Raw genomic sequence first — 22,917 nt, 5'->3', positions numbered from 1 at the left:
CTTTTTTTTTAATACTACTAAAACTAGTAAAAATGTTGTGAGGGCGGGATTGTTAGTAGAGGGATGTGAACCCAACATAGTGTTGAATTATGGGGTAGAAAATGTAAAAATCTTCAGAACAACAGGGGATTTTTTTGAAACTTATCCGATTCATTACCTGCACACACATATTTAGGGTGTTTTGTAGATTTAATTTGCTTGAGTTTTAAAAAAAATTATTATTATTAGCGTGTTATAATAAAAACAACAGTGTGACAGTTTAAAAAAAATAAGACTGAGGAAAATAAATAGTTATTTTTACATGTTTGAGAATAAAATCGAGCTTAAACACAAAACAAGCAATTAAACACTATTATCATCATGTCTGTATCCCTTTATGATGAATTATATGAAGATAATCTATCTATAGATCATATAGGGCAGAAGGGGGCGCTCCGTCCTCACTCTAAGTTGTCTCGCGCTCAGCTAATGTTTAGGCCAACTAAAGATCAACACCTTCGGAGCGTTATGCTAACGAGCTTCTTCGAGCACTTTTCAGCGCCTCGGTCGGTTCGACATGGACGAGCCGGACACGGCAGCGATTGTCCCCGGAGATCTCCTCGGCGCCGCGTCGGAGGACGAGCGGCCGACGGACGGCCGCGAAGGCGAGGAGGCCGGCGAGGAGGCAGGCGCCCCGACCGGCGCGGGGCCGCCGCCGTGCCCGCTGCCGGTGTCCGTGGAGCCGGTGCTGTTCCTCTCCATGTTCTCCGTGGCCCTCCAGGCCCCTCTGTGCACCCAGTACCTGTGGGACCGAATCAGCGAGGACCTCGGCTACAACGGCACCAAGAGCTCGGGCTGCGGCAACAGTTCGGCTGAACCCGACCCGGTCCAGAAGGTGGGTTTTAACCCTTTACTGCCAGTGGCACCTGCAGCCGGAGGAAGTCTGCATTAAGCTGAACCTTTTAGCACTTTTTACACACTTTACACACAGCAGGGGGGCATTAAAATGTCCCGGGAGCTAACTCTGGATTCACCAGAACCAGAACCAGAACCATGGACTTTACACACATCAGTGAAGCGCATTTCCACTCATCATATAATCTGTCTGGGACAGTTTCTGCCATGGAAAAAGGGTCAATAAACCTCCACAGGGCAGTAAAGATAATGATACCATGTGAAATGCATCAAAGACATGAAGTTCATCTTTTATTGTTTTAGCTGTTTTGCCTCAACAGGTTTTAAAGGTATTTATGTAGCTATAGATAAATAAAGAGAAGCAGCGCCTCTTAAAGTGAATTAAAACACATTTACAGCATCTGCAAACATCACAAGCAGCTGGAAGCATTTATTGCGCGTTAAAAACACCTTTAAAACAACTTACTCAGAGACAGAAAAGGATAAACTCAGCGCAGACATTCAGAAACTGCACCTGATTCCAGATTCATTTATTAAAAATTAAAAACCTCTTTCAAGGAATCAGGAAATGTCCTTGTGGCCCAATCTGTTTAAACATCACAGAGGGATTAGATGAACCGTGTGTGTGTGTTTGTGTGTGTGTGTGTGTGTGTGTGTTTCTGACCCGGCTCCGTCCGTCCTCTCCAGGAAGTGGAAACCCTGACGGCCCACTGGAACCTGTACATCAGCCTGGGGGGCTTCCTGGTGGGCATGCTGGTGGTGCCCCTGCTGGGCTCGTGGAGCGACGCCGCCGGCCGCCGGCTTGTTCTCGTCCTCCCCAACCTGGGCCTGGCCCTGCAGGCGGCGGTCTACCTGGCGGTGATGTACCTCCGGCTCCCCGTGGCCTGCTTCCTGGCGGGCAGGCTGCTCAGTGGCCTCTCGGGCGACTTCAACGCCGTCCTGGCCGGCTGCTTCGCGTACGTGGCGGACGTCAGTGACAGGAGGTCCCGCACCTTAAGGGTGGCGGTGCTGGAAGCCTGCCTGGGCGTGTCGGGGATGCTCGCCAGCATCATCGGAGGCCAGTGGAGGCGGGCACAAGGGTTAGGAGGATTTATTCTGTTTGTTAGTTCTTTAAAGTAATAACAAAAGTAACGACAACGACCCTGTCTTCGCAGCTACATCAACCCGTTCTGGCTGGTCCTGGCCACCAACTTGGTCTCGGCGCTCTACGCCTACCTGTTCGTCCACGAGTCCGTCCGTCCGGACCCGGGCGCCACGCTCCTCACCGCTCACCACCACAAGGCCGTGTGGCGCCTGTACTGGACGGGAGGCGTCCGGCTGCGGCTCTACGCCCTGTGCTTCTTCCTGGTGGTGACGGTCCACTTCGGCTGCAGGGAGCTGTACGTCCTGTACGAGCTCAGCGCCCCGCTCTGCTGGGGCCCGGCCCTCATCGGCTACGGCTCGGCGGCGCAGCACCTGGCCTACCTGAGCAGCCTGCTGGGGCTGCGGCTCCTGCAGCGCTGCCTGGTGGACTCCTGGGTGGCGCTCGCGGGCCTGGCCTCCAACGTCACGGGGCTGCTGGTGTTTTCTGTGGCTGACAGCACTCAGCTCATGTTCACAGGTGAGAGGCAGCGTCGGGGAAGACTTGTCACTCGCCTATTTGGAACCCAGATGATTATAATTCAGTACATTTTGCCGGGATTGAGTCATCTTGTAATATTACCTGAGGACGCAGGTCGTGTTATTTGACCAGAACGGCACATTTAGTTTGTTTTTCTTTTTTTTCCTTCCAGGCTACGCGCTGTGTTTCCTCTTCATGGCCGCCACTCCTGTCCTCAGGTCCAAGCTGTCCAAGCTGGTGGACCCGTCAGAGCAAGGTGAGCTCTCGATGCCGGTGTCAAAATGGCTGCTGTGTGTTTGTTAACTACATATTAGGAACAGTTAGGATAATTTCCACTGCTCGGGTTAAACCTGAGAGGCCGAGCTTTGGCATGTGCTCCAAACGGTTCATCTAACTGGGGACGCGTTCTCCAGATGTTTTAGGCATTTTTTCGGGGGGAGGACTGTCACATCTGGAGCTCGGAGCGAGTCAGCCGTCTGTCCTGCAAGTTGTGTGTAAATGTTTGTGTGTGTGTGTTTGATGCCAGGTGCCCTGTTTGCGTCTGTGGCCTGCATAGAGAGCTTCTCTTACCTGGTGGGCAGCAGCGTCTTCAATTCGCTCTACCCGGCCACCCTGCACTTCATGAAGGGCTTCCCTTTCCTCTTCGCCGCCGCCGTCCTCTTCATCCCCGCCGGGATCATGGGGTGAGTCCCCCCCCCCCCCAATCGGTTTATGGGTTTCATGTCGTCGGCGTAAGTGAGTCGACCATCAGCGTAAAAGAAGGTGAAGCGTATTTACCCGTCTGTGTTTTCAGGGCGGTGCAGTGTTCGGACCGCCGCAGGGAGCCCTCGGCGTCGGACAGGTGAGCAGCGAGGCGCCCGGAAACCCACATGGATGGGGGGGGGGGATTCCTGCACCCAGGCGAGGCGGAAACGATCCAGACTGAAGAAAGACAAAACAACCTTCAAGGCTAAACGAGACGTCAAGATGTTTTAACTTCGAACGAAATCAAAACGATTGTTTTAAACAAAACGATGGAGCCTTCTTCTGTAACGATGCAGATTAAATTCAAAGTGAACGTCACCAGCGGGACAAACGACACGCCGCTCGCAGTCGGAGGACCAGGCGAGACTCCTGATCTCATCTGGAACCAGAAAGGGAAACAAACCTGAAGACCAAGTGAGAAACATACAGCCGCTTTCAGACGGACGGAGCAGATTTCTGCTTTTTAAAGACTTTTTTAAGTATTACTTTTATAAACACTTTTATAAAAACAGCAGAGTGCTGTAACGCCATCAGATCGTTTTTCCTCCAACTGTGGATTTTATCAGACAACACGTTGTTCAAACCTAAAGGGACCAAACTGTCTGTCGCCCGAGTCTTTTCTGACGTTAATAAAACTGCATCGTTTTGTAAACTGATTGTGTTTTTTTTTAATCATTTATTATGGAAATGTGTTCGTCTGAATGTTGCATAAAGCTGAAATCAAATGAAGGGTTTTTACTTGACTTTTGTAATGTTTCCAATAAATGGAGCAAAAGTTTGTTTTGTGTTTTCTCCTGACTTCGTAAACACACACAGACACGCTTTATAAACATGATCTTTTTATTTATTTTGGGTCCTGCAGGTCAGCAGTGAGAAAAAGTCTGAAAAAAACACCTAAACAAACAAAAAGCACTTAAATACACAAGATTTTGATCCTGGAAGCTAAAAAAAAACCTTTAAATTACAGCAGCATCAGTTTCTTGAATGATAAACTTCATTAATCCATTTTTAACACTGTTATAAAAAGATACAATAAATATTAGTTTTACTACATTTGTACCAATGAATTTTATTCATACAGCCAACATTTAATTTTATTTTATTTGCCAGATAGCTGAAAGTCCAACAGAACTGCTTCAGGAGATTCTGGTCAGTTCCGATAAAAGTTGAATCTAACAGAGATTAGTTTTTGTCTTCTTCAGTAAGTTTTATATTTAATGCTACACGTTTAATCTCTTCTTTTAAAGGTTTTAATTAAACTGGAGGCAGCTCATACACTGTGTTGCCAAAGTATTCACTCACCCATCCAAATCACTTCCACGGCCGCAGGTGGATAAAATCAGGCACCTATAGGCATGCAGACTGCTTCTACAACCATCGGTGAAAGAATGGGTCGCTCTCAGGAGCTCAGGGAATTCCAGCGTGGTGCAGTGATGAGATGCCACTTGAGCAGTAAGTCCAGTCGTGACTAAATACTCCACAGTCAGCTGTTAGTGGTGTTGTAACAAAACAGAAGCGATCGGGAAACAACAGCAGCTCGGCCACGTAAAACCACAGAATGGGCTCAGAGGATGCACAGAGGTCACCAACGTTCTGCTTCTTCACGTGGCCTTCAGATCAGCTCAGGAACAGAGAGCTTCATGAAATGGGTTTCCACGGCCGAGCGGCTTCATGCAGGCCTTCTATCAACGAGAGCAAAGAATCGGATCCAGTGGAGTAAAACACGGCACCACTGGACTCTGGAGCAGTGGAGACGTGTCCTCTGGAGGGACGGATCATGCCTCTCTGTCTGGTAGTCTGATGGACGAGTCTGGGTTTGTCTGACTGCTTTGTGCCAAGTGTAAAGCCTGGTGGAGGGAGGATTATGGTGTGGGGTTACCAAGACATTTTTGACAATTTCATGTTCCCAACTTTGTGGGAACAGTTTGGGAACGGTCTCTTCTTGCATCAGTGCACAAAGCAAGGTCCATAAAGACATAGATGAGTGGGTCTGGTGTGGAAGAACTTGACTGTTCTGCACGAAGTCCTGACCTCAACCCGATAAAACACCTTTGGGATGGATTAGAGCAGAGACATTGATCCAGGCCTTCTGTCCAACATCAGAGTCTGACCTCACAGATGAGCTTCCGGAGGAATGGTCAAACATTCCCATAAACACTTCTAAACCTTAAGGAAAGCCTTCCCAGAAGAGATGAAGCCGTTGCTTCAAAGCTGCAAAGAGTGGGCCAACATCATTTTAAACCCCATGGATTCAGAGTGGGAAGTCACTCAAGCTCATGTGTGTGTGAAGGGAGGCGAGCGAATACTTTTTTTTTTTTTTCCAATCACAACACAAAAACAGCCGAGTCAGCCCAGAGACCTGCGTCTTTATTACACACAGATGACAGAATACATGGAGCCTCCGGAGATTATTACTGATGACGGCTGGTCGCTTTTTTTTTCCTGAGATACTGAATCGCGGTGACACTTATACAGCAGGTCGTTAAAGCTATAGTTCACTTCTCTTCGAGTGGGGCTTCTGTGGAAGCTCGATGAACAAGTAGCATCTTACCTGCTGCAGTCAAAAATATTCTGCAGCGCTTTTTACGGGAACGCCGTTTTAGAAACCATCTGGCGGAAATATTATATCATTCCAGCCCGAAGTGCTACAGCTAGCTGCTACTACTGGTGCAGTTTGTGTTGGCTAATAACCACAGGAATTGACTTAAAATTTGTAAAATTGCGTCTGCGTGAACCGCCGTGAAGCTGGAGATGTTTAAAGTTGTTTTGTTTTTTTTCCCCAAACTGGGGTCATTCAAAGAGCCATCTACAACAGGTAAGACGCTATTTGCTCCCAACCTTTCCGCACAACCCCACCTCAACAGATCTGGCGCCTATCTGCGAGGTCAATTCTACACGCCCCGAAACTCCCGTTTTATTTTCTACGGTTTCGTAATGGGTTCTGCTCATCGGGCGTTTTATGTGAGGAGGTCGTCTGGACAGCGTCGGCTTCACGCGTTGAGCCGAGTGGGGGGGGGGAAACCTCCGGGCAGCTGACGGGAACGCACGCGGACCTCTCCGCGTCCTGAGCGGTCAGCTCACTTCTTCTTCTGGTCCTTAGATTTGTCCGGGCCGTCGGCCGCGTCTTCCTTCTTCTCCAGAAAGCGGATGAGCTTCTCGATCGTGGCTTCTTGGTACTCGTGGGACCATCTGCGTGGAGAGGCGACAGAATAAACCTCTGGTGTTTTCTCGATGGATAAAACACCCGACATAAAAAACGTCATGATGGTACTGGGATACAGAACTGTGAGATCATTCCATCACTTCAAAATAAACACCTAAACAATCATTTTTCTTCCATATTTACTGCCACAGCATTGTTCGGTGCTGGAAAGTGTTCAGACACTCACTTGACGCCGTTGAAGTTGAGAACACCTCTCATGTCCTCTGGGAGTGAGCTGGTCTCGGGCCACACAAAGTTGTCTATGACAGGAACTATGGTCTTCTTACCAGCCAGGGCCGTGGCTATTTCCTGCAAGGCAGATGACATTTCAGCAAACGCCGATTAAGACGAAGAAAACCAAAAGTTTGAAGGCAGGTGACGCCCTGAAGCTCGAGCCAAAGCCCTCCTGGGGAAAAGTTTTTTTACGCTCAGATGAGACAAAGACTGAGCTGTTTGGACACAAAGACAAGACATACATTTGGAGGAGACATAGTCTGCTTTCAAACCAAAGATCACTGCGCCAACTGTCAAGCACGGTGGTGGGGACATCATGCTGTAGTACTGGTAAAGAAGGACTACCTCCAAATTCTTCAACTTTGGTTCGAATTTGGACCCAATCAGGTGTTCCAGCGGGACAGAAATGTTTTTTTGTTTGGACAAAGCAGCTAAAAGTCCCGTTTCTGAAACCCAGACCTCAATCCGACTGGAAATTCATCATCCAAGTTAAAAAGCCGGATCTGTGCCACAAAACCAACCAGTTTAAATGCCGGAAGCTTGTTGAAGGATACAAAAAGCACCCGGTTGAGGTGCAACTTGCTAAGGGGTGGGGGGCTGTATGTATATATTTACGCTCGTTGGGAAGTTCTCGCACCTTATGCACCCAGTCCTTCATGGCGGTGTCACCCATGCACTTGTCGAGGGCGTTGGCAGACAGGACCAGGATGAAGCCGCGGGCCCTCTGGACGCTCTGAATCAGTTTCTCCTCAAACTTCCCGGCCTCCAGCTTCTCCACGTCTATAAAGACGTTGTAGCCTCGGACCTGCAGGTGCACCTTCAGCAGGCTGGGGGAGGGGGACAAAAACGATTCAGAAATTATTTGCCTTTGTTTTGATTGCAGTTTCGGCACCAAACAAAAAAAGAACCCCTCTGTCCTGACCTGGCCAGCTGCGACCCGGTGGTGCGGCGGTAGCTGATGAAGACGTCGGGCCCCGGGGGCTTGGCATCCGTGTGGCTCGGCTTTACCGGCCTGATGATGGCGGACAGTATCTTGGCGCGGTGGACTCCGTTGTCCATGTGGCAGTCGTGCTGGAGCTGCTGCTCGGTCAGGCTCTGGATGTTGTTGCGGTCCACCCCTGCCTGGAGCAGGTTGTAGGTGTACTGGCGGAAGCGAGGGTCCACCTCGCCTAACCAGTCGGCCATGTTGTGGGGGTCACACGTTGAGTAGTCGGCGTAGGTCTTCAGCACGCGCAGGTCCCTCAGAAACCTGGAGAGTTAAGACAGCGGGGAGACTCGTGACGCTTTGGTCAGGTTTTGGGTTGTAAAAGACTTCGGGGGGAGGGGGGAGGGACTCGCCTCTTGCAGGTGAGACCAGTCATGCCCAAATCAGAGCTCAGATCCTGATCGGTGACGTTCAACAGGAGGTCTCCGTCCACCTGAAGCTCCTGTAAAACGGGGACCCAACACTGACCGACGAACTCCTCGACAACGTGCCCATTCCCCCCGAACGCCCTGGTGGCGCCACTCACCTGGAAGCGGTCACAGAAGGCACTGAAGCCAACCTGCTGCAGCCACGTCTGCACCTCGCAGGTCTTCCAGTTGGGCACACACGGCAGGATTCGCTTCGGCACCTCTTCCCCCATCATGGTCAGGGCCCGCTTGGCGAGGCCGGTGACCGTGTTGTTACTGGAGTACATGACGATTCTCTTCAGGCTCTGGATGGCGCCGATCTCTTGAAAAATCTTGAAAAAAAAAAAAAATGACATCACAAGCGAGCCCTAAAACTAATCACGCGAGGCGTGTGTGAGTCAAACGGGGCTGGTACCTTAGTGTTGCGCTGCCGGGATTTTATACTGGCCTCGACGCAAAGGTAAAACGCTGCGATGCACTTCCCCTCCACTCTCGTGCCGTCTAACAACGGCAGGAGGTGCTGCAGGTCGGACGCCGTTCTCCCTTGCATGCAGTCTGCACTGTCCAATAAGCAGCGGGCGAAGTCATCCGGGTCCAGAGACGCGATGAACGGCTCCACCAGCTCCAGGGTTCCCGACTTCACCACCTCCTTCTCTATCTCTCGATTGGCGGCGAGCACGGCCACCGCCAGGCAGGCGTGGAAGCGTATGAGCTCGTCCTCCTTGGAGAAGGCCAGGGGGAAGAGCCACTCGGCGGCCTGCTTCTCGATCATCCACCGCTGGCAGCGGTGGCCGCCGTACATGGCGCAGTTGGCCAGCGCCACGGCGCAGTGCCGCAGCACGGTGGGGTCCGTGCCGCGGCACCAGAACAGGAGGGTGTCCAGGGCGCCGTTGGAGATCAGGTGGACGGCCGTCTCCTCCGTGTGCTTGAACATGTGCTCCAGGATGCCCGAGACGCTGCGAGCCAGCTGGGCGTCGTCCTGCTGCCGGGTCAGGTTCAGGATGACGCCCAGACCCATGCGGGCTACGTAGTCCCTGTCGGCGGAGAGACGGGCAGGAGTCAGACAGAGCGACCAGTTAGGCGGACATGAAGACAGGAGACAGTACTGTAAACAGCACCAAGTTACCCCTCATTTCCTTATTAAGTTTGTTTTTTGTTTCAAGCAAACCATCACTTGTACTGTAACCATTAACCTGATCCGGAACAACAGCTCTTTGGTGGTTTTTTGGACGCTGGCTGGTTTACCTCTCATCCTCAGTCCTGAGCATTTCCAGAGGACTGTTTTTGCTTCTTAAGACACTTAACTCTGACCTTTGAATCATTTAGACATTAAAAAAAAAGGGTTCCTAAACTCCAGAGACGGGCCAGCGTTGTGTCGACACAACAGACTAAGAATTAAGCAAAGAAGCCGTTTATAAACGGGACCTTTAGGCTCTTGGTTACCAGCAGACCGTTACAAAGACACAATCTGTGCCCAACTCTTAAGGTTTAATCTGTGAAAGACACAGAAGACGACTCAGTTTGACATAAAATAGATTTTTAAACGGCAACAAGCTGATTCTTAAAGAACTACCAGCTGAATTCCTGGCATACAGTCGATGTTTAGCCTCTTACGAGTTCCCCGTCTGGATTTTTCCTCCATTTCTTAAAGAGACGACTTCAAGAAACAGAGGATGGACAGTCTTCCGACCGGAGGACCCATCCCCTGCAGAGTGTCCTAAGAGAGGACACTGAAGTCCCCCCCGGATATGCCTACAGGTGTACGAGTGAGGCTAGAAAAAAGTGCCGTGTGTGTGGTGTGTAAGGCAAATGACAAGCACTGGATGAGTGTGTGTTGTGGACCGAAAGGAAGCGAAGCGGCAAACGAAACCTCCGAAAGACCTTCAGAGAACTTCTGATCGAGACAGCTTGAAGAGACGACGAGAAAGTCTGCTTTAGTGGAAATAAACAAAAACCAACTGGACTTTCTGTGATCGAAGACGTTTCTCTTCTCATCCGATGAGCTTCCTCAAGTCAAAAAAAAAAAAAGAAAAGAGAAGCACTGGAGGGTGTGGAGATGCTCCATCATGGATCCAATTTACATAACGGAGTATCTCCTGCAGTTTTAGGCTCTGAGGAAGCATCCCCAGGATGGGAAGAGAAATGTCCTCGGCTACAGAAAAGATGTCCTTTCTTACTGGACTGACCACATCCTGAGAATCTGCACCAGCATCTTTGAGGGAAAGTAGGAAGAAGTTAGGGGTAGGTTAGAACATCTCGCTCAGCAGTCTGTCCCTGGTCCAGTGAGACCCAACCTAAGAGCTGCCTGGTCCTCTACCTGTTCTCAGAGATCAGGATCTGCTCCAGCAGCTTCGCCGCCTCATACATGATCTCCACGGCAGGGGTCTGCTGCAGCTGGAGCAGCAGCTCCAGGCCCCCGTCCAGCCGGATCCTGGTGCAGATCTCCTCGGCCACCCGGCGGCCCACGGCGGGCAGCACCCAGGCCTCCTCCACCAGCTGGTAGATCTCCGCCACGGCGCCGCGGGTCTCCTCCAGGTCGGAGCGCTCCTTGGCCGACCTCAGCCTGCGGACGGCGGCGCGCAGGGCCGGCAGCGACGCGTCCAGAGCGGCCTGGACGTCCGCCTGGACGCCCGGGGAGACCGGCTTGGGCTCGCATCCCGAGCCGCTCCTGCCCCGCTGCAGCCGGCTGACGTAATCCGGAACGGTGAGCCTGTCCGAGCTGAACATGACGCACAGATGTCGGCGGAGCGCAAGCAGGAAGAGGGCGAGGGAGAGGAGCATCTACCGGCTGCGGAGGGGGGGTGCGGGCTCTGCTCGCATGTTCACGCGGAACCGTCCCTCGGCTCGGTCCAGGTGGGGGGGTCTTCTCGTCGGAGAGAGAGCTAGCTTCTTTATGCCTTTGTGTCGACCGGAAGCTGCAAACAAAACAATGAAGGGGCGCTCGCTTTGATCAGGACGCTCTGAGCATGCGCAGAAGCCCCTCTGCTGGGGAAGCTGAAGCAGCTCAGAGATGATTTTAAAAAAACACTTGCTCTCATTTCCTGTGCGGAGTTTCACTTCAGCTGGTATCTGCTAGCAAAATATCTCATGAACCAGTGCTGGGGTGTATTTTATTTTAATGAAACTCATTAAGTTATCACCTTAAGCAGTGGTTCCCAAACTTTTCAGCTTCCAACCCATAAAATAACAGTGACAAAGGTGTGTGAGCCCATCTGTTGGCTGTTTAAACATCCAAAAATGCTGATGACTCTAATAAATAAGGACATAAAGACAACACAAACAGTCTTAACATCCATTATGCTATCTTTTTAATCAATTTATGAACTTGTATTTCAAGTTTTTGTAACAAATATGGTGCAAGCATAGCATAAAAACTAAGTTTTTATTGTAAATTGATATCTGGAGATTATCCGAGGACCCCTACTTGGTGTTGAGTGACCCACACTGAGGTCCCGATTTAAAACCTGCTGACAGAGGGTCAGGGGCTAATAAAGCCTCACCATGAGCACTTGTGCACTAAAATCATCATTTTTGTCTTTTATAAATCTATAATCTTCAGACAGACACCCTGAGGCTTAAGCTGCAGTGAAAACAGGACGCCATCAGACGGAGTCACCCCCTGGCTTCTTATTGACCTGCTGTTTGTTTTCCCCCCCTCTGTGCTCGTGTGTTTAGTTGCTCAAGAAGAATTCAGGTCAAAGTAAACAAACAAAAAAAAAAGGGGGGGTTGGCTGAGCAGGGTTTCCAGTAAGTGAGAGCTCGTAGTCCAGCAGACACAACATGAGGCTCCTCATCGTCCTGCTGCTCGCCCTGCTCTCCGAGGCCGCAAACGGTGAGTTTCACGACAAGAATCAGATCAAACCCGCATCTGTGGTCTAAAGCAGGTCGAATGAGAGGCAAACCTGTGTAGCTTTTCCCTTGTTTACCCAAACAGAGCTGACTTTACACTAACCCTAACCTTTTCCTTCCGCGGCTACTTTCACGTTGCTTTGCATGCCCTCATTAATCAGTTATTCAGTTTATAATAAAATGCTACTAAAAAATTAATCTGATCTCAGCTTGAAGTCTACTTAACTGCAGTAAAAAAATAAAACAAAAAGTGGAAGTTTAAGAAAAAAGGAAGAGAAAGTCCTTTTCTAGTCTGACAAACGACGTGCGACGAGGGTTTAGGGTCTCGCCTTAAAGGTGAGATTATCTGATCCTGAATTATTTGGGAGACAGAAGGAAAATGAACTCTCTGATTTTCCAGAAAGAATGAAACCAAAAGCTTCCAACTCCCTAAAAAAAAAGATCTGACAGTGATTAGGCCTCCAAAACACGAGGATTTCTAACTAAGTTACTCAGATTAGTCAGTGAGTTCTGCTGGAAGTTATGAAGGATTCGGACAGGAAACAGGAAGTGTCTGCTTCTGTCCTTAGACTCCTGTTTGGGCCGCTGTGAAAATGGCTTCGACTCTCAGAGGCAGTGCCAGTGTGACTCCATGTGTAAATATTACACAAGCTGCTGCTCGGACTACGCCGCCGCCTGCGTGAGGACGGGTAAGAGACGTCGCCCGAGCTCCTTCGCCGTGCGCTCAGACACATGGGTGTGTGTGACATCTGCTCTTCCCTTTCAGCTCGTGGAGACATGTTCGAGTACGCGGAGGACGATTACGACCTGTTGGCGTCTCCTGGGCCTTCGGTCGCCACGCCCTCGCAGCCACCTGTGCCAGACTCCAGCCGCAGTCTTCGTCCGCCTCCAGACATCGGTCTGCACACGACCGGACCCCCACGGCCGGACAATCCCAGGGTCACGCCTGAGTCGAGCACGGCTCCACCCGAACGCAAGCTCTCTGCGGCGACTAGGGCTCCTCGGGGTCACGAGACGGCTGAGGCCGTCACGGTTCCTGTCACATCAGCCCCGGACCCAGACGCCGAGGTCTGCAGCGGCAGATCCTTCAACTCCTTCATGCAGCTCAGGAACGGTTCCGTCTACGCCTTCAGAGGTGAGTCGCGTTCCCTCTCACATCCACGATCCGCCGTGGTGCCGTTCAGCCGTGACTAAAACCCTGGTTTTCAGGGGAGTACTTCTTTGAGCTGGGCCAGAACTCGGTGCTCCCCGGCTCCCCGAAGCTCATACAGGACGTGTGGGGCATCGCCGGGCCCATCGACGCTGCCTTCACCCGCATCAACTGCCAGGGGATGACCTACATCTTTAAGGTGAGGGCGCGGAGACGCGCTTCAGCTCCGAGCTCGTGGTTTCCCGTCTGAACGGAAACTTTCCCCAGGGAGACAAGTACTGGAGGTTCAACAACGGTGCGCTGGACGACGGCTATCCCAGGAACATCAGCATCGGTTTCGAGATGATCCCCGATCACGTGGACGGAGCGTTCGCTCTGCCGGCCCACACTCACCACGGGAAGGAGAGGGCCTACTTCTTCAAAGGTAGGGTCACTGTTTGCCAACGCTCGCTGTCACAAACCCGGGTGTCCCACAGCTGATCCGCTGCCGCTTCGTCCAGGCAACCAGTATTACATGTACGAGTTTTTGCACCAGCCGTCCCATGGGGAGTGCACCGCCATGTCCGAGAGGGCTCAGTCCACGCTGTTCCGCCGCTACACCGACCTGTACTACAGCAACTACGAGCGCTTCTTCGCCGAGCTCTTCCCTGACAGTAAGCTGGGCTCTTGGGGGCTTGCTTCGTAGACCGAACCTGGGCCACGCGCACTGACCCGTTTCCTCCTTCTCTCTGCAGTGCCTCAGCATCGAGAAACAAAACACCGCTTCATTAACGGGGACTGGAGGGGCCTGGAGTCCCCGGTGGACGCCGCCATGGCCAGCAGAATCTACGTAGCTCCCTGGAGGTCGGGGAGGCGGTCCGACTACCAGCAGTGGGGCCAGCAGAACGGGCGGCAGAGGGGTCGGAGGAGATGGAACCGGTCCTGGGGGTCCGCAGACGAGTACGGCATGAACATGGGACGAGGGTTCGCCGAGAGGGGGATGGAGATGGGTCTAAGGCTGGCGGAGAGGAGGATGGAAATGGAGGAGAGGCTCCGTCAGGGATGGGACAGACGCCGGGACCAGGACCAGGACCAGGACCGGGACCAGACCAGACGCTGGGATCGCTACAACCAGAACAACAGAGGCAACTACGACTCCAGAAGCAACTGGTTCAACCAGAGAGACACGCCCATTCAGAGTGTTTACTTCTTCAAAGGAGGTAAAACGGCGTCTAAACGTGAAATATTTAGGGGAAGGAAAGCAGCAAATCATCACTTTTACAAACACAGTAAACAGTGAACCCACTGAAAACTAGCCATGCAGAGCAAAGTCGTAAAACAGTCCAAACAAAGATCAGCGCAGGGTGAGCTGTACGAAACCTCAAGGTGGCCGAAGTCGATACGGATCAATTTTTACTTTATTATCCGGTGTAAGGAAATTCATTTAGTCAGATGAACAAAGACAAACAACAGAAATGTTCCGAGATAAAAAAAAAACTCCTTTCTGATCAGAATGGGTCAGATTTTACATGAATGCTGCTCAACAGACTAGAAGACGACAGCTTCTCTGCTCAGTCCACATCAGCTCAGATCTTTTAGAGAAACCAGAGTTCAGGTGAGGACGATCAGTCCCATCCTGGACTGATCTGATCACAGATAACTCGTCACGCTAACTAGTGTCTGTATTTATCAACGTGAGGAAGACGTAGCTGCTCTTCTCGTTTTCTTTGTTCGTTCGTTGCCCACCAAACAAAATTAGAGTCATAGTTTATTTTTTATGACTCTGTTTGGGCTTCCTGTGTTTCGTTTATTCAGTTCTGTTCTTGTAGGTCTGTCCTCGGTTCCGCCTAGCTGTCGTTAGTAATCAGCACACCTGCTTCCCCTTACTCATCGCCCCGACGAGCATTCGAACGCCCAGTTCTCCACAACTCGTTGTTAGTTTGCACCTCCTGTTGGTTCCTGTTACGTCCTGAAGTCCTGTTCCTGCCTTGTCTGTTTTTCCAACGGGCCACGTTTAAAAAAAAAAAAAAAATTACAGTTCTGATCCTGAATCTGCCTCCCCCCGGCTCGCCTGCACTTGGGTCCGTTCGGCCACGCGTCTTGGTCCGCAGAGCCGAGTTTTAACTAATGTTGGAAGCAAGACAAACCAGCAACTCCGACACAATCAGCCTAAATCAATAAAGGACTGCTTTGTTTGTGTTTTCTAGATAAATACTCCAGAGTGGACCTCAGGACGAAGACGGTCGATCCCGCTGTCCCGCCGTACCCCAGATCCATCGCCAAGTACTGGCTCGGCTGTTCGAACCCACCGGGGGCAGAGAAGAAGTAGCTTTAGATGTTTTCTGTGTGTGTGTGTTTGTGTGTGTTCGATGTAGCTACAGTGCCGTGTAAGGAGTATGAGTCACTGTTGCTGACAAAGAAAAGCGTGACGAAAAACACGCTGAGCGTAAAACAGAAAGAGTTGCTCAACAAACTTCGGCAAACATCAGCGGTCAGCGAAAGTCCAAACGGCCAAAGTTCGGCAGCTGGTTCCCTGTCAGCTGACCGAAAACGGAGCAGAAAACCAACAAACTTAGACGTCCGAAAGGAAAACCTCGAGCTACATTCAGATTAATAAAAAGAAAAAAAAATGCTATGTCTTAATCTCGCCAAGCTTGTATCTACTAAATTTATTTAATTTCATTTTTCATTATTAGACATAATTTTATACAACCCTGTAATAAAAAAAACACAATAACCTGCAGCCCTGTGTTATTACCCATCAGCAGCGTTTTGTGATTGGTGGTTTTAGGCTTCAGGAAGTGTTTGAAGAATGTTATAAATGTGAAAACAAAACCCACATTCCTCAGCTCCAGATACAACATAACTAATCTATACAAGTGACAACAACTCAACAGGGTTTAGGGAAGTAAATAAAAGGACTAATCAGCTGTTTTTCAGTGTAATACACCTTATTTCATATTTCTAACAGCTGTACTTCAGTCTGAGTTTCTGTCTGTAAAGTGTGATGAATGTGAAGCTGTTCTCCTATCAGACCTGCTGACACCGAAGTTCTGGATCATTTAATTAAGATGTTTTCGTAGCAGGGTTCATCCGTCGCGTTCACCAGCGCTCTCTCGTTGGCGATGATCTGCGCGGCGTCTCCAGGGGCGCCCGCTGTCTGGTAGCAGATCTCGGTTGGCCCCTCGCCTCCCTCGCCTCTCGGATCTGAGCCCGAGTCGGCTGCGGCCACCTCCAGTCTGCTTTTTAAAATGGACGACGGCGGCCGTCTTTGAGCGTTCTCCTCGGGTGGCGCGGCCTGGTCGGGTCCGGACGCGTCGGCGGGGTTGTGGGAAGCATGCTTCCTCCTGATTGGCTTACAGACGCCGGACGGCCCTCCCTGCTCCCACACGGCGACCCGAGCTCCCAGCTTCTTCCTGGGGGGTTTGGCGACGCCCTCGGCCGCCTTCGGCCTCGGCTTACTGGGCTCCTGCTCCCTTTGTCTCTGCAGGCTGCCCAGTCTGCGCAGCATGGCCTGAACCGGCCCCTCGGAGCTCGGGTCTGTCTTTGTGACGGGCCGGCCTGCCTTACCCACCGTCACATACACTGTGGTGACCTTCCGTGGTGGCCCCGCCTCTCCGTCAGAGGTTCCTTTACGAGCGGCTGCGTTGGACATAGTCCGTCTTCGTCCTGACGACCCGGGAGCCTGCACGGCCTCCTGAGGTTGGGACCTGTCTACTTCCTGGGCCTCATCCTCCCACCTTGACTCCCGATTATCTGTCACTTGATCATCTGCTCCGTCTTCCTCTTCCTCCTCCTCCTCCTCCCCTTCAGCTCCACCCCCGTCCCCAGTTCTCACCGCGCCTCCCTGACTCTGGAGGGCTGACAGCATCAGAACCCCCCAGGGGGACTTGGCCTTGCTGCGCAGAGGGGCGCCGATGTCCTGAGCAGAGCCCCGCCGCTCTTTGGGGCTGAAGCGGGTGCCTTCGGCGAAGGAGACGGACGGGCGCTTGGACTTGGCGATGCTGGAGGTGCGGGGGATGTTGAAGGGCGAGGCGATGTCCTCGCTGCTGAAGCCGGACGGGTCTAAGAACATGTTGCACTTGGAGCTCATCTCCTGGAACTCGCCTCCCGCCACCTCCAGGATGTCTGAGAGGAGAGTTAGAGAGCATTCAGCTGTCGTTTTTTTGTTCTTTTTAACCCGTGAAAGCGGGAGCGGCGAGAGGCGAGAGGCGGTTCCTACCTTCTCTTGGAGGCACACAGTAGAGAGCCTCTCCCTCCTCTTCATCGCTGTCGAACGACGACCCCTCGGTGACCCAACCAGAGGAGGGGGGCTCGATGAAGCTGTGGTTAAAGGTCAGCTCCGGGTCATGGTGAGACACTGTGGACATCCGGAGTGACGTGAAAAAGTTGGATTTTAGACACGTTTATCAATATCAGCAGCCCGTTTCCTACAAAAGGTGGTGGCAAACGGGACAGGAGGTGCCCATCGAGGCGGTACCGACCGGTGACTCGAGGCAGGCCGGAGGACCAGTCGGAGATGCAGGGCAGGGCGGCGCCGATGTTTGCCAGAACGCTGTAGACGTGATATTTCATCCGGACAGACAAGCCGCCGTCGGCCACAGCCGCTCTGTTACAAAGGAAAAAACAAAACAAAACATTTGTTTCTAAATTAATTTTTTCTTTAACACATTAAAACTTTCGAAAAAATAAAAAGCTGCCCTAAAGTCAGACTCTTTGAGATGCAGTAATCTTGATAAATTCATATCTTTACATGTCAGCTTTCCAAAATGTTGGTATAATCATCATCATAAAGGCTCTCAGAAGTCGTTGAATGTTTTACACTTTACAGCTGAACTCATTTCAGTTTGTCACAGATTTGTTTTTTAAGGACTCAGCTGCAAAACACCAATCTGTCACAAAAGGCCGTACAGTTATAATGTTTATTTTACCCCCTTTAACGGTGAGCATACTGAGCTGTAAGCAGGAACAGATTCAGATCAGACTGAACCGACTGAGCAACCTTCAGTGTTTAAACATTTCCTCTTCCTGCCAGGGGAGGGGGACAAAAGTCATGTAGAAATGAAGCATTTCAATGTAGATAACATGTTTTTAGATAAAGTGTGTGAACTTATCAAAGATGTTTTCCCAGAGTATAAATTTATTATCGAGAAAATGGGCAGAATTTGTGTTTTTTGTAGTAGCCGTGGCCGGTTTGCTGCTCAGAACTGTAATATTTACATGATGACACATCAGTTGCGGCTGTCTGAGATGTAATTGGGATAGAATTGGCAGCCGACCTGTCTTTGCTGGCAGCGGGACGTCCTCCGCAGCACAGACAGCAGCACAGGACGGCGAACACCAGGAGGAACAGAGGAACCAACACGCCCGCGAGCACAGCGCCTCGGCCACCTAGCGGACAGATAATCAACAAACCTCTGACTTCTCTCGGGCTCACGGGCGCGCGAAACGCGTCGGGAAAAGGGCGGACGAACGAGCGAGCGGTTGGACGTACTGTTGGGGCAGGCGCCGGTGACGGGGTGGCAGCCGACGCCATCGCCGCAGTCGCAGGGAGACGAACAGTTGAGACCAAACTGCAGGGCGGGGCAGCTGTCGTTACAGCTGGAAAACACACACACAAAAGACACTCATCAGTGCAGCTGGAAGGTAAACTTCTCTCTGTCTCCAAACATCCGATGACGAGTTTAAAAAGCTGAGCTTCAACCTCACGGCTTTAACTTTAAACACTCTTCGATTAGGATTCTTGTCGCTGCGAGCCGACAGCTCACCTCTCTCCCTGAAAACCGGGCCGGCAGACACATCTTCCTGTCACAGGATGGCAGTTGCCGTGGAAACAGGGGCCGCACAGGAAGCTGCAGGCGTCTCCGTGCGTCCCGCCGGGGCAGGGCTCCTCGCACCTGGACGAGGACACAAATAATGACAACACTGATTTTCCTTTTATTTAATTTTATCTCAACCTCGCTGGTTTACCCCTACAGGACGTCCGAGGGCTAGTTGCAATAAACCAACTTTTTTTTCCTCAGTGGCGGCCGGGACAGCGATGTGCCCGTGTCCGTCTGTTAGCAAAATATCTCATCAACCCCTGGACGGGCTTTGATGAGGCTCTCAGGAAGAAATCAGTGAATGCACATCTACAACTCACTGATCTCTGGGGTCAACCTCGATTCAGCGAACCAACACTAAACTGGCTCTAACTCTGCCGATGTTACAGATGCTGATGTGGTAGTAGCTGAGAGTCATTCAACACTTACTCTGAGGCAAACAACTTCCCTCGTGGAGGCCGCTCTCCTGCATGTTTTAGATGCGTTCTCGCTTCAAAAACACCTGCTTTAAATGACTGACTTGTGGATGTGCTGCTGGAGAACCTGATGATTCGGTGAAGGAGGTGATTAAACTGTTTGAATCAGGTGTGATGGAGCAGAAAAACCCTAAAACTTCCAGGACAGCGGCCCTCGAGGCCTGGAGTTTGACAGCCCTACAGATCATGTGAGACCTGGTGAGATTGTACCAGATTGGGCATAATAATATGTTAAAGGTTAAAACCTAAGTTTTCAACATAAATGATCTCTGTGATGAAAAGTGGCGAGCGACATGCCTTTCTTCATTGATACTGCATATATTTTCAAGTGAAATGAATCCAATTTGCAGATTTTACTCATAAAAGGTAGGCTGTGATAACTTTAGCCTCTGTTATATAATTTATCACATCAGAGAAGGTTTTCAGTTCTTGTCCCCTGGAGTATTTTTGTGTATTTTGGCTTTAATTGGCCGGTCATTCTGTGTGATTTGTTGCTTGTTTTTCCTGTTCTGCGTGAATGCACACCTGGGTCCGGTCCATCCGGGCTCACAGCGGCCACATGTCCCAGCTCTTGGGTCGCAGGTCTCGTCCTTTCGGCATCGTGGACACTTCTCCTTACAGCCGTCGCCGTAGAAACCGGACGGGCACTGGTGGTCGCACAGCGTACCGTTCCAGCCGGGCTCACAGGCGCCGCAAGCTCCGTCGGCGGCAGAGCAGGGCCGCTGGTCTTTACAGTGACCACAACTGAAACAAAAAAAAAAAACAGGAGAAGAAGTCAGCAGAGATGGAATAAGTGGACGTCCGTACTCGCCTCTGACCGCAGACTCGCCTGATGTTGCACCCGCTGCCGTAGCGCCCAGCTTCACACGGCCGGTCACACTGGAAGCCCTTGTAACCCGGGTGGCACACACACTGCCCCGTCACCGGGTCACAGCTGCTGTGCGTGAGGTCGCAGGTGCACATCCTGTCGCAGCCGGTTCCCCACCAGCCCGCCACGCACTCGCACACGCCGGTCCACTGGTTGCACGGAGACAGGTTGCAGTTGCATTTGGAGGAACACTGGACCCCCCAGGAGCCTTGGCGGCACCGACAGCGGCCCGTCAGCTGGTCACAGCCGGCGTCCTCTGATCCGCCATCGGAGCAGTAGCACGGCCTGGAGCAGGTGGGCAGCGTCCAGCCGCGGTCGCAGGTGCAGTTCCCGTAGACGGGGTGGCAGTGGCCGTGGCCCAGGCGGGCGCACTTGCAGGTGTTCTGGCACAGCGGGCCCCAGCGGGTTGAGACGCAGGTGCACTCGCCGGTGGCGGGATGACAGCGGCCGTGAGGGAAGCACGGACACACCCGGCGGCAGTCTGGAGCCCAGAACTCCGGAGGACAACCTGGATCCAAACAAACGGACCAGCTGAGCGTTTTCTCGGCCTAAAGCTGGTTTTTAATGTAGATTTTAACATTTTCAGGGTTCCTGCACATTTTTTATTATTATTTTGATACCGCTGATGATGCCTGGGAAGCTGAGCATGCAGCTTGTTTTTTTTTAAATCAGTAACTCAAAGACAAAAGATTTTCATGGCTACAACCCTAAACCCAAGCCTTTATGTGGTAGATTAACCAAAAGCAGACATTATTACAACTATATATTGCTTTTTTATTACATAATAAATATGAGAAACTCTCTGCTTGTTTAAGCTTTTTTTTGGAATTCGCAATAACTGCTGGAGTTTGCCTATATTTTACAACAAATACAGCAAAATATTTTTTCTTTAATATTTGATTTGACGTCTTGAAATCATCTCAAGACCCCTGCTTTGTTGTTTAACAGGCTCCCTACTCCAGAAAATCCAATAACAGAGTGGAAACCCAGATTCTTTGTCACTCTTATTTACTTTTTTTTTTTCCATAATTATCCACAGCTAGAAAATATAAAACCAAATTTTATACTTTGTCGTATACTCCTCATTGTCTTCTCTCTTTGTATTTTGGCAGCACTGTGAGACATTCACTGCGCCCTGAATGGCTTTTAGACATGTTTAAACCTGAGTAGTTTGTTGCTATAAATATCTTATCACAACAGCACTTCCAATATTAGGATCTCTATTAAATGTTCCTGCATCAGATAAACTACCGTCTCCAAAATATCCACAGAGTTCATGCGAGGAAAAACAGCATTCCCATTAAACTCTTCCCCTTTTCTCCCGTGTATCTCATACGATCGTCCTTGCTTCCGTCACGTCAGGTAACAGGTGTGCGCCTGCAGCAACTCACGGGTTTTGCACTGAGCTCCGTAGTAGCCGGGCGGACAGCGGCACACTCCGGGAAGTAAACAGATCTCGTTCTCCAGACACGCCTGCTCGCCTTCGCACACAGCTGCACCAAAACACACACACACAAACACACAGACAGAGCACTCGGATGAGAAACGGGCAAACCCCACCACGAGGGCGTCAGTAATGTCTTTTTGTGAACTAGATTACATGAACTCACGCGCCGTGCACTCGTCTCCCTGCTGACGCCATCCGGTGCAGCAGACCGGAGTGGAAGGGTCCCTGAAAGTTCAGGAAACAAATAAATGAGCCTGAAAAAAAAACCCCAAAAACTTTGGGACTCGAAACACTGTGGACAGTGGAAAGAGACGCAAAAGCTAAAATAAAAAGCTGTCTGACTGAAACATCTAACCTGGATTGTGTTGAGGCTTTAAGACAAAAAAACTAAAAAGACATGAAAGTTCTCTTATTTTTGGTTTTCATTCATACAGTCCAGCTTTTGCTCCTTCTCCTTTTAACACAGCAAGGTCTGCGTGAGTCGGAAAGGTGTGTTTTTTTACATCAAACGACGTCGGGGTGCTGCTTTGTGCCGAAGTTATTGTCACATGATGGTGAAAGAGAGATCGAAGGCCTTGAAGAAATCTTTTCCGACCCCTTTAATTACATCGTTTGGGATTTTCTGTAATTCGTCCTGTTTTGATGACGAGGAGAATGGGTCAAAGGTTACAAACGTATCAGGATTATCCAGAGAAAACTGTCAAACGTTTCAGAAAACAAGTTCCTCTGTGAAGGTCGTGTCATTCTGTGCCCTGCTTCTGCCCTAAAGGTAACTACAGATGTAAGAAAGCATAATTACAATCTCTCTCTCTCTCCAGGCGTCAGTTCTCGAGTCTGTTGCCTGATTGCGGACTCACACCGCGGTGAAAGCATTATGAAATGAAATGTGAGGTACCGTGAGCTGTGGCAGACGTTCCTCCCCCCAGGATCCAGGGCGTGAGCGGAGGACAACAAGCAGCAGAGCACCGGGAGAAACTTCATCTCCACGCCAAGTCCGACTCCACAGCCAGGAACCGAAACCCTTTTCGTCTCGTATAGTCCCGACCCTTACCAGTTGGGAGCACAGTCCTCTCCGTCTCCCCCTCAACATCCGCCCTTCCCGTCTCCGTCCGTCCGTCCCTCCCCTTGCGGGCGAGTCGTCTTGCGTCTCCGGCGCAGCCAGGAGAGGTCAGAGCCCCCGGCTTTCCTCTCCCCGTTTCCTCGGGAAGTCAGAGCCACTTCCTCCTATTCACTCAGACACAGGGCTTTTTTTTTTTAAAT

The 22,917-nt window shown here is 50.8% G+C and overlaps 4 protein-coding genes across 4 annotated transcripts; 2 read left to right on the top strand and 2 right to left on the bottom strand.

Moving 5' to 3' along the window:
- Positions 1 to 444: 444 nt before the first annotated feature.
- On the top strand, positions 445 to 4,016 carry slc46a1 (solute carrier family 46 member 1). The gene is made up of 6 exons (XM_017433360.3): positions 445 to 874; positions 1,582 to 1,973; positions 2,049 to 2,494; positions 2,667 to 2,750; positions 3,021 to 3,177; positions 3,288 to 4,016. The coding sequence occupies exons 1-6, from the start codon at positions 557 to 559 to the stop codon at positions 3,337 to 3,339; spliced, it is 1,449 nt and encodes a 482-aa protein (XP_017288849.1). The 5' UTR covers positions 445 to 556; the 3' UTR covers positions 3,340 to 4,016.
- A 1,568-nt stretch (positions 4,017 to 5,584) lies between these two features.
- sarm1 (sterile alpha and TIR motif containing 1) lies at positions 5,585 to 11,040 on the bottom strand. The gene is made up of 8 exons (XM_017433379.2): positions 10,384 to 11,040; positions 8,482 to 9,100; positions 8,186 to 8,398; positions 8,013 to 8,101; positions 7,597 to 7,923; positions 7,312 to 7,501; positions 6,628 to 6,749; positions 5,585 to 6,427 (listed from the first exon to the last, which is right to left on the bottom strand). The coding sequence occupies exons 1-8, from the start codon at positions 10,845 to 10,847 to the stop codon at positions 6,316 to 6,318; spliced, it is 2,136 nt and encodes a 711-aa protein (XP_017288868.1). The 5' UTR covers positions 10,848 to 11,040; the 3' UTR covers positions 5,585 to 6,315.
- A 705-nt stretch (positions 11,041 to 11,745) lies between these two features.
- Positions 11,746 to 15,781, top strand: vtna (vitronectin a). Its single transcript, XM_017433380.3, has 8 exons — positions 11,746 to 11,898; positions 12,485 to 12,604; positions 12,682 to 13,050; positions 13,125 to 13,264; positions 13,333 to 13,489; positions 13,566 to 13,718; positions 13,800 to 14,264; positions 15,252 to 15,781. Exons 1-8 carry the CDS (start codon positions 11,847 to 11,849, stop codon positions 15,371 to 15,373), a joined length of 1,578 nt encoding a protein of 525 aa, XP_017288869.1. The 5' UTR covers positions 11,746 to 11,846; the 3' UTR covers positions 15,374 to 15,781.
- scarf1 (scavenger receptor class F, member 1) lies at positions 15,694 to 22,745 on the bottom strand. The gene is made up of 11 exons (XM_017433378.3): positions 22,553 to 22,745; positions 21,821 to 21,882; positions 21,602 to 21,703; positions 20,172 to 20,718; positions 19,868 to 20,086; positions 18,813 to 18,941; positions 18,539 to 18,645; positions 18,324 to 18,435; positions 17,529 to 17,653; positions 17,267 to 17,404; positions 15,694 to 17,172 (listed from the first exon to the last, which is right to left on the bottom strand). Exons 1-11 carry the CDS (start codon positions 22,636 to 22,638, stop codon positions 16,103 to 16,105), a joined length of 2,697 nt encoding a protein of 898 aa, XP_017288867.1. The 5' UTR covers positions 22,639 to 22,745; the 3' UTR covers positions 15,694 to 16,102.
- Between the last annotated feature and the right edge of the window lie 172 nt (positions 22,746 to 22,917).

This window comes from Kryptolebias marmoratus, linkage group LG2 (genome assembly GCF_001649575.2).
Source record: "Kryptolebias marmoratus isolate JLee-2015 linkage group LG2, ASM164957v2, whole genome shotgun sequence".
Taxonomy (NCBI): Eukaryota; Metazoa; Chordata; class Actinopteri; order Cyprinodontiformes; family Rivulidae; genus Kryptolebias; species Kryptolebias marmoratus.
The sequence above is the reverse complement of the archived record's forward strand: the minus strand, read 5'-3'. Positions and strand labels throughout refer to the sequence as shown.

Excerpts from the sequence above, each read along its gene's own strand:
- slc46a1 (XM_017433360.3), top strand. The coding sequence starts at position 557 with ATGGACGAGCCGGACACGGCAGCGATTGTCCCCGGAGATCTCCTCGGC. Across the intron at positions 1,974-2,048 it reads CAGTGGAGGCGGGCACAAGG|CTACATCAACCCGTTCTGGC; the intron begins GTTAGGAGGATT and ends CTGTCTTCGCAG. Across the intron at positions 2,751-3,020 it reads GGTGGACCCGTCAGAGCAAG|GTGCCCTGTTTGCGTCTGTG; the intron begins GTGAGCTCTCGA and ends GTTTGATGCCAG.
- sarm1 (XM_017433379.2), bottom strand. The coding sequence starts at position 10,847 with ATGCTCCTCTCCCTCGCCCTCTTCCTGCTTGCGCTCCGCCGACATCTG. Across the intron at positions 8,399-8,481 it reads CCCGGCAGCGCAACACTAAG|ATTTTTCAAGAGATCGGCGC; the intron begins GTACCAGCCCCG and ends TTTTTTTTCAAG. Across the intron at positions 8,102-8,185 it reads CCTTCTGTGACCGCTTCCAG|GAGCTTCAGGTGGACGGAGA; the intron begins GTGAGTGGCGCC and ends CCCGTTTTACAG.
- vtna (XM_017433380.3), top strand. The coding sequence starts at position 11,847 with ATGAGGCTCCTCATCGTCCTGCTGCTCGCCCTGCTCTCCGAGGCCGCA. Across the intron at positions 13,490-13,565 it reads GAGGGCCTACTTCTTCAAAG|GCAACCAGTATTACATGTAC; the intron begins GTAGGGTCACTG and ends CGCTTCGTCCAG. Across the intron at positions 13,719-13,799 it reads CGCCGAGCTCTTCCCTGACA|TGCCTCAGCATCGAGAAACA; the intron begins GTAAGCTGGGCT and ends TTCTCTCTGCAG.
- scarf1 (XM_017433378.3), bottom strand. The coding sequence starts at position 22,638 with ATGAAGTTTCTCCCGGTGCTCTGCTGCTTGTTGTCCTCCGCTCACGCC. Across the intron at positions 20,087-20,171 it reads GGCAGCGGGTGCAACATCAG|TTGTGGTCACTGTAAAGACC; the intron begins GCGAGTCTGCGG and ends TTTTTGTTTCAG. Across the intron at positions 17,405-17,528 it reads CGGCCTGCCTCGAGTCACCG|TGTCTCACCATGACCCGGAG; the intron begins GTCGGTACCGCC and ends GGATGTCCACAG.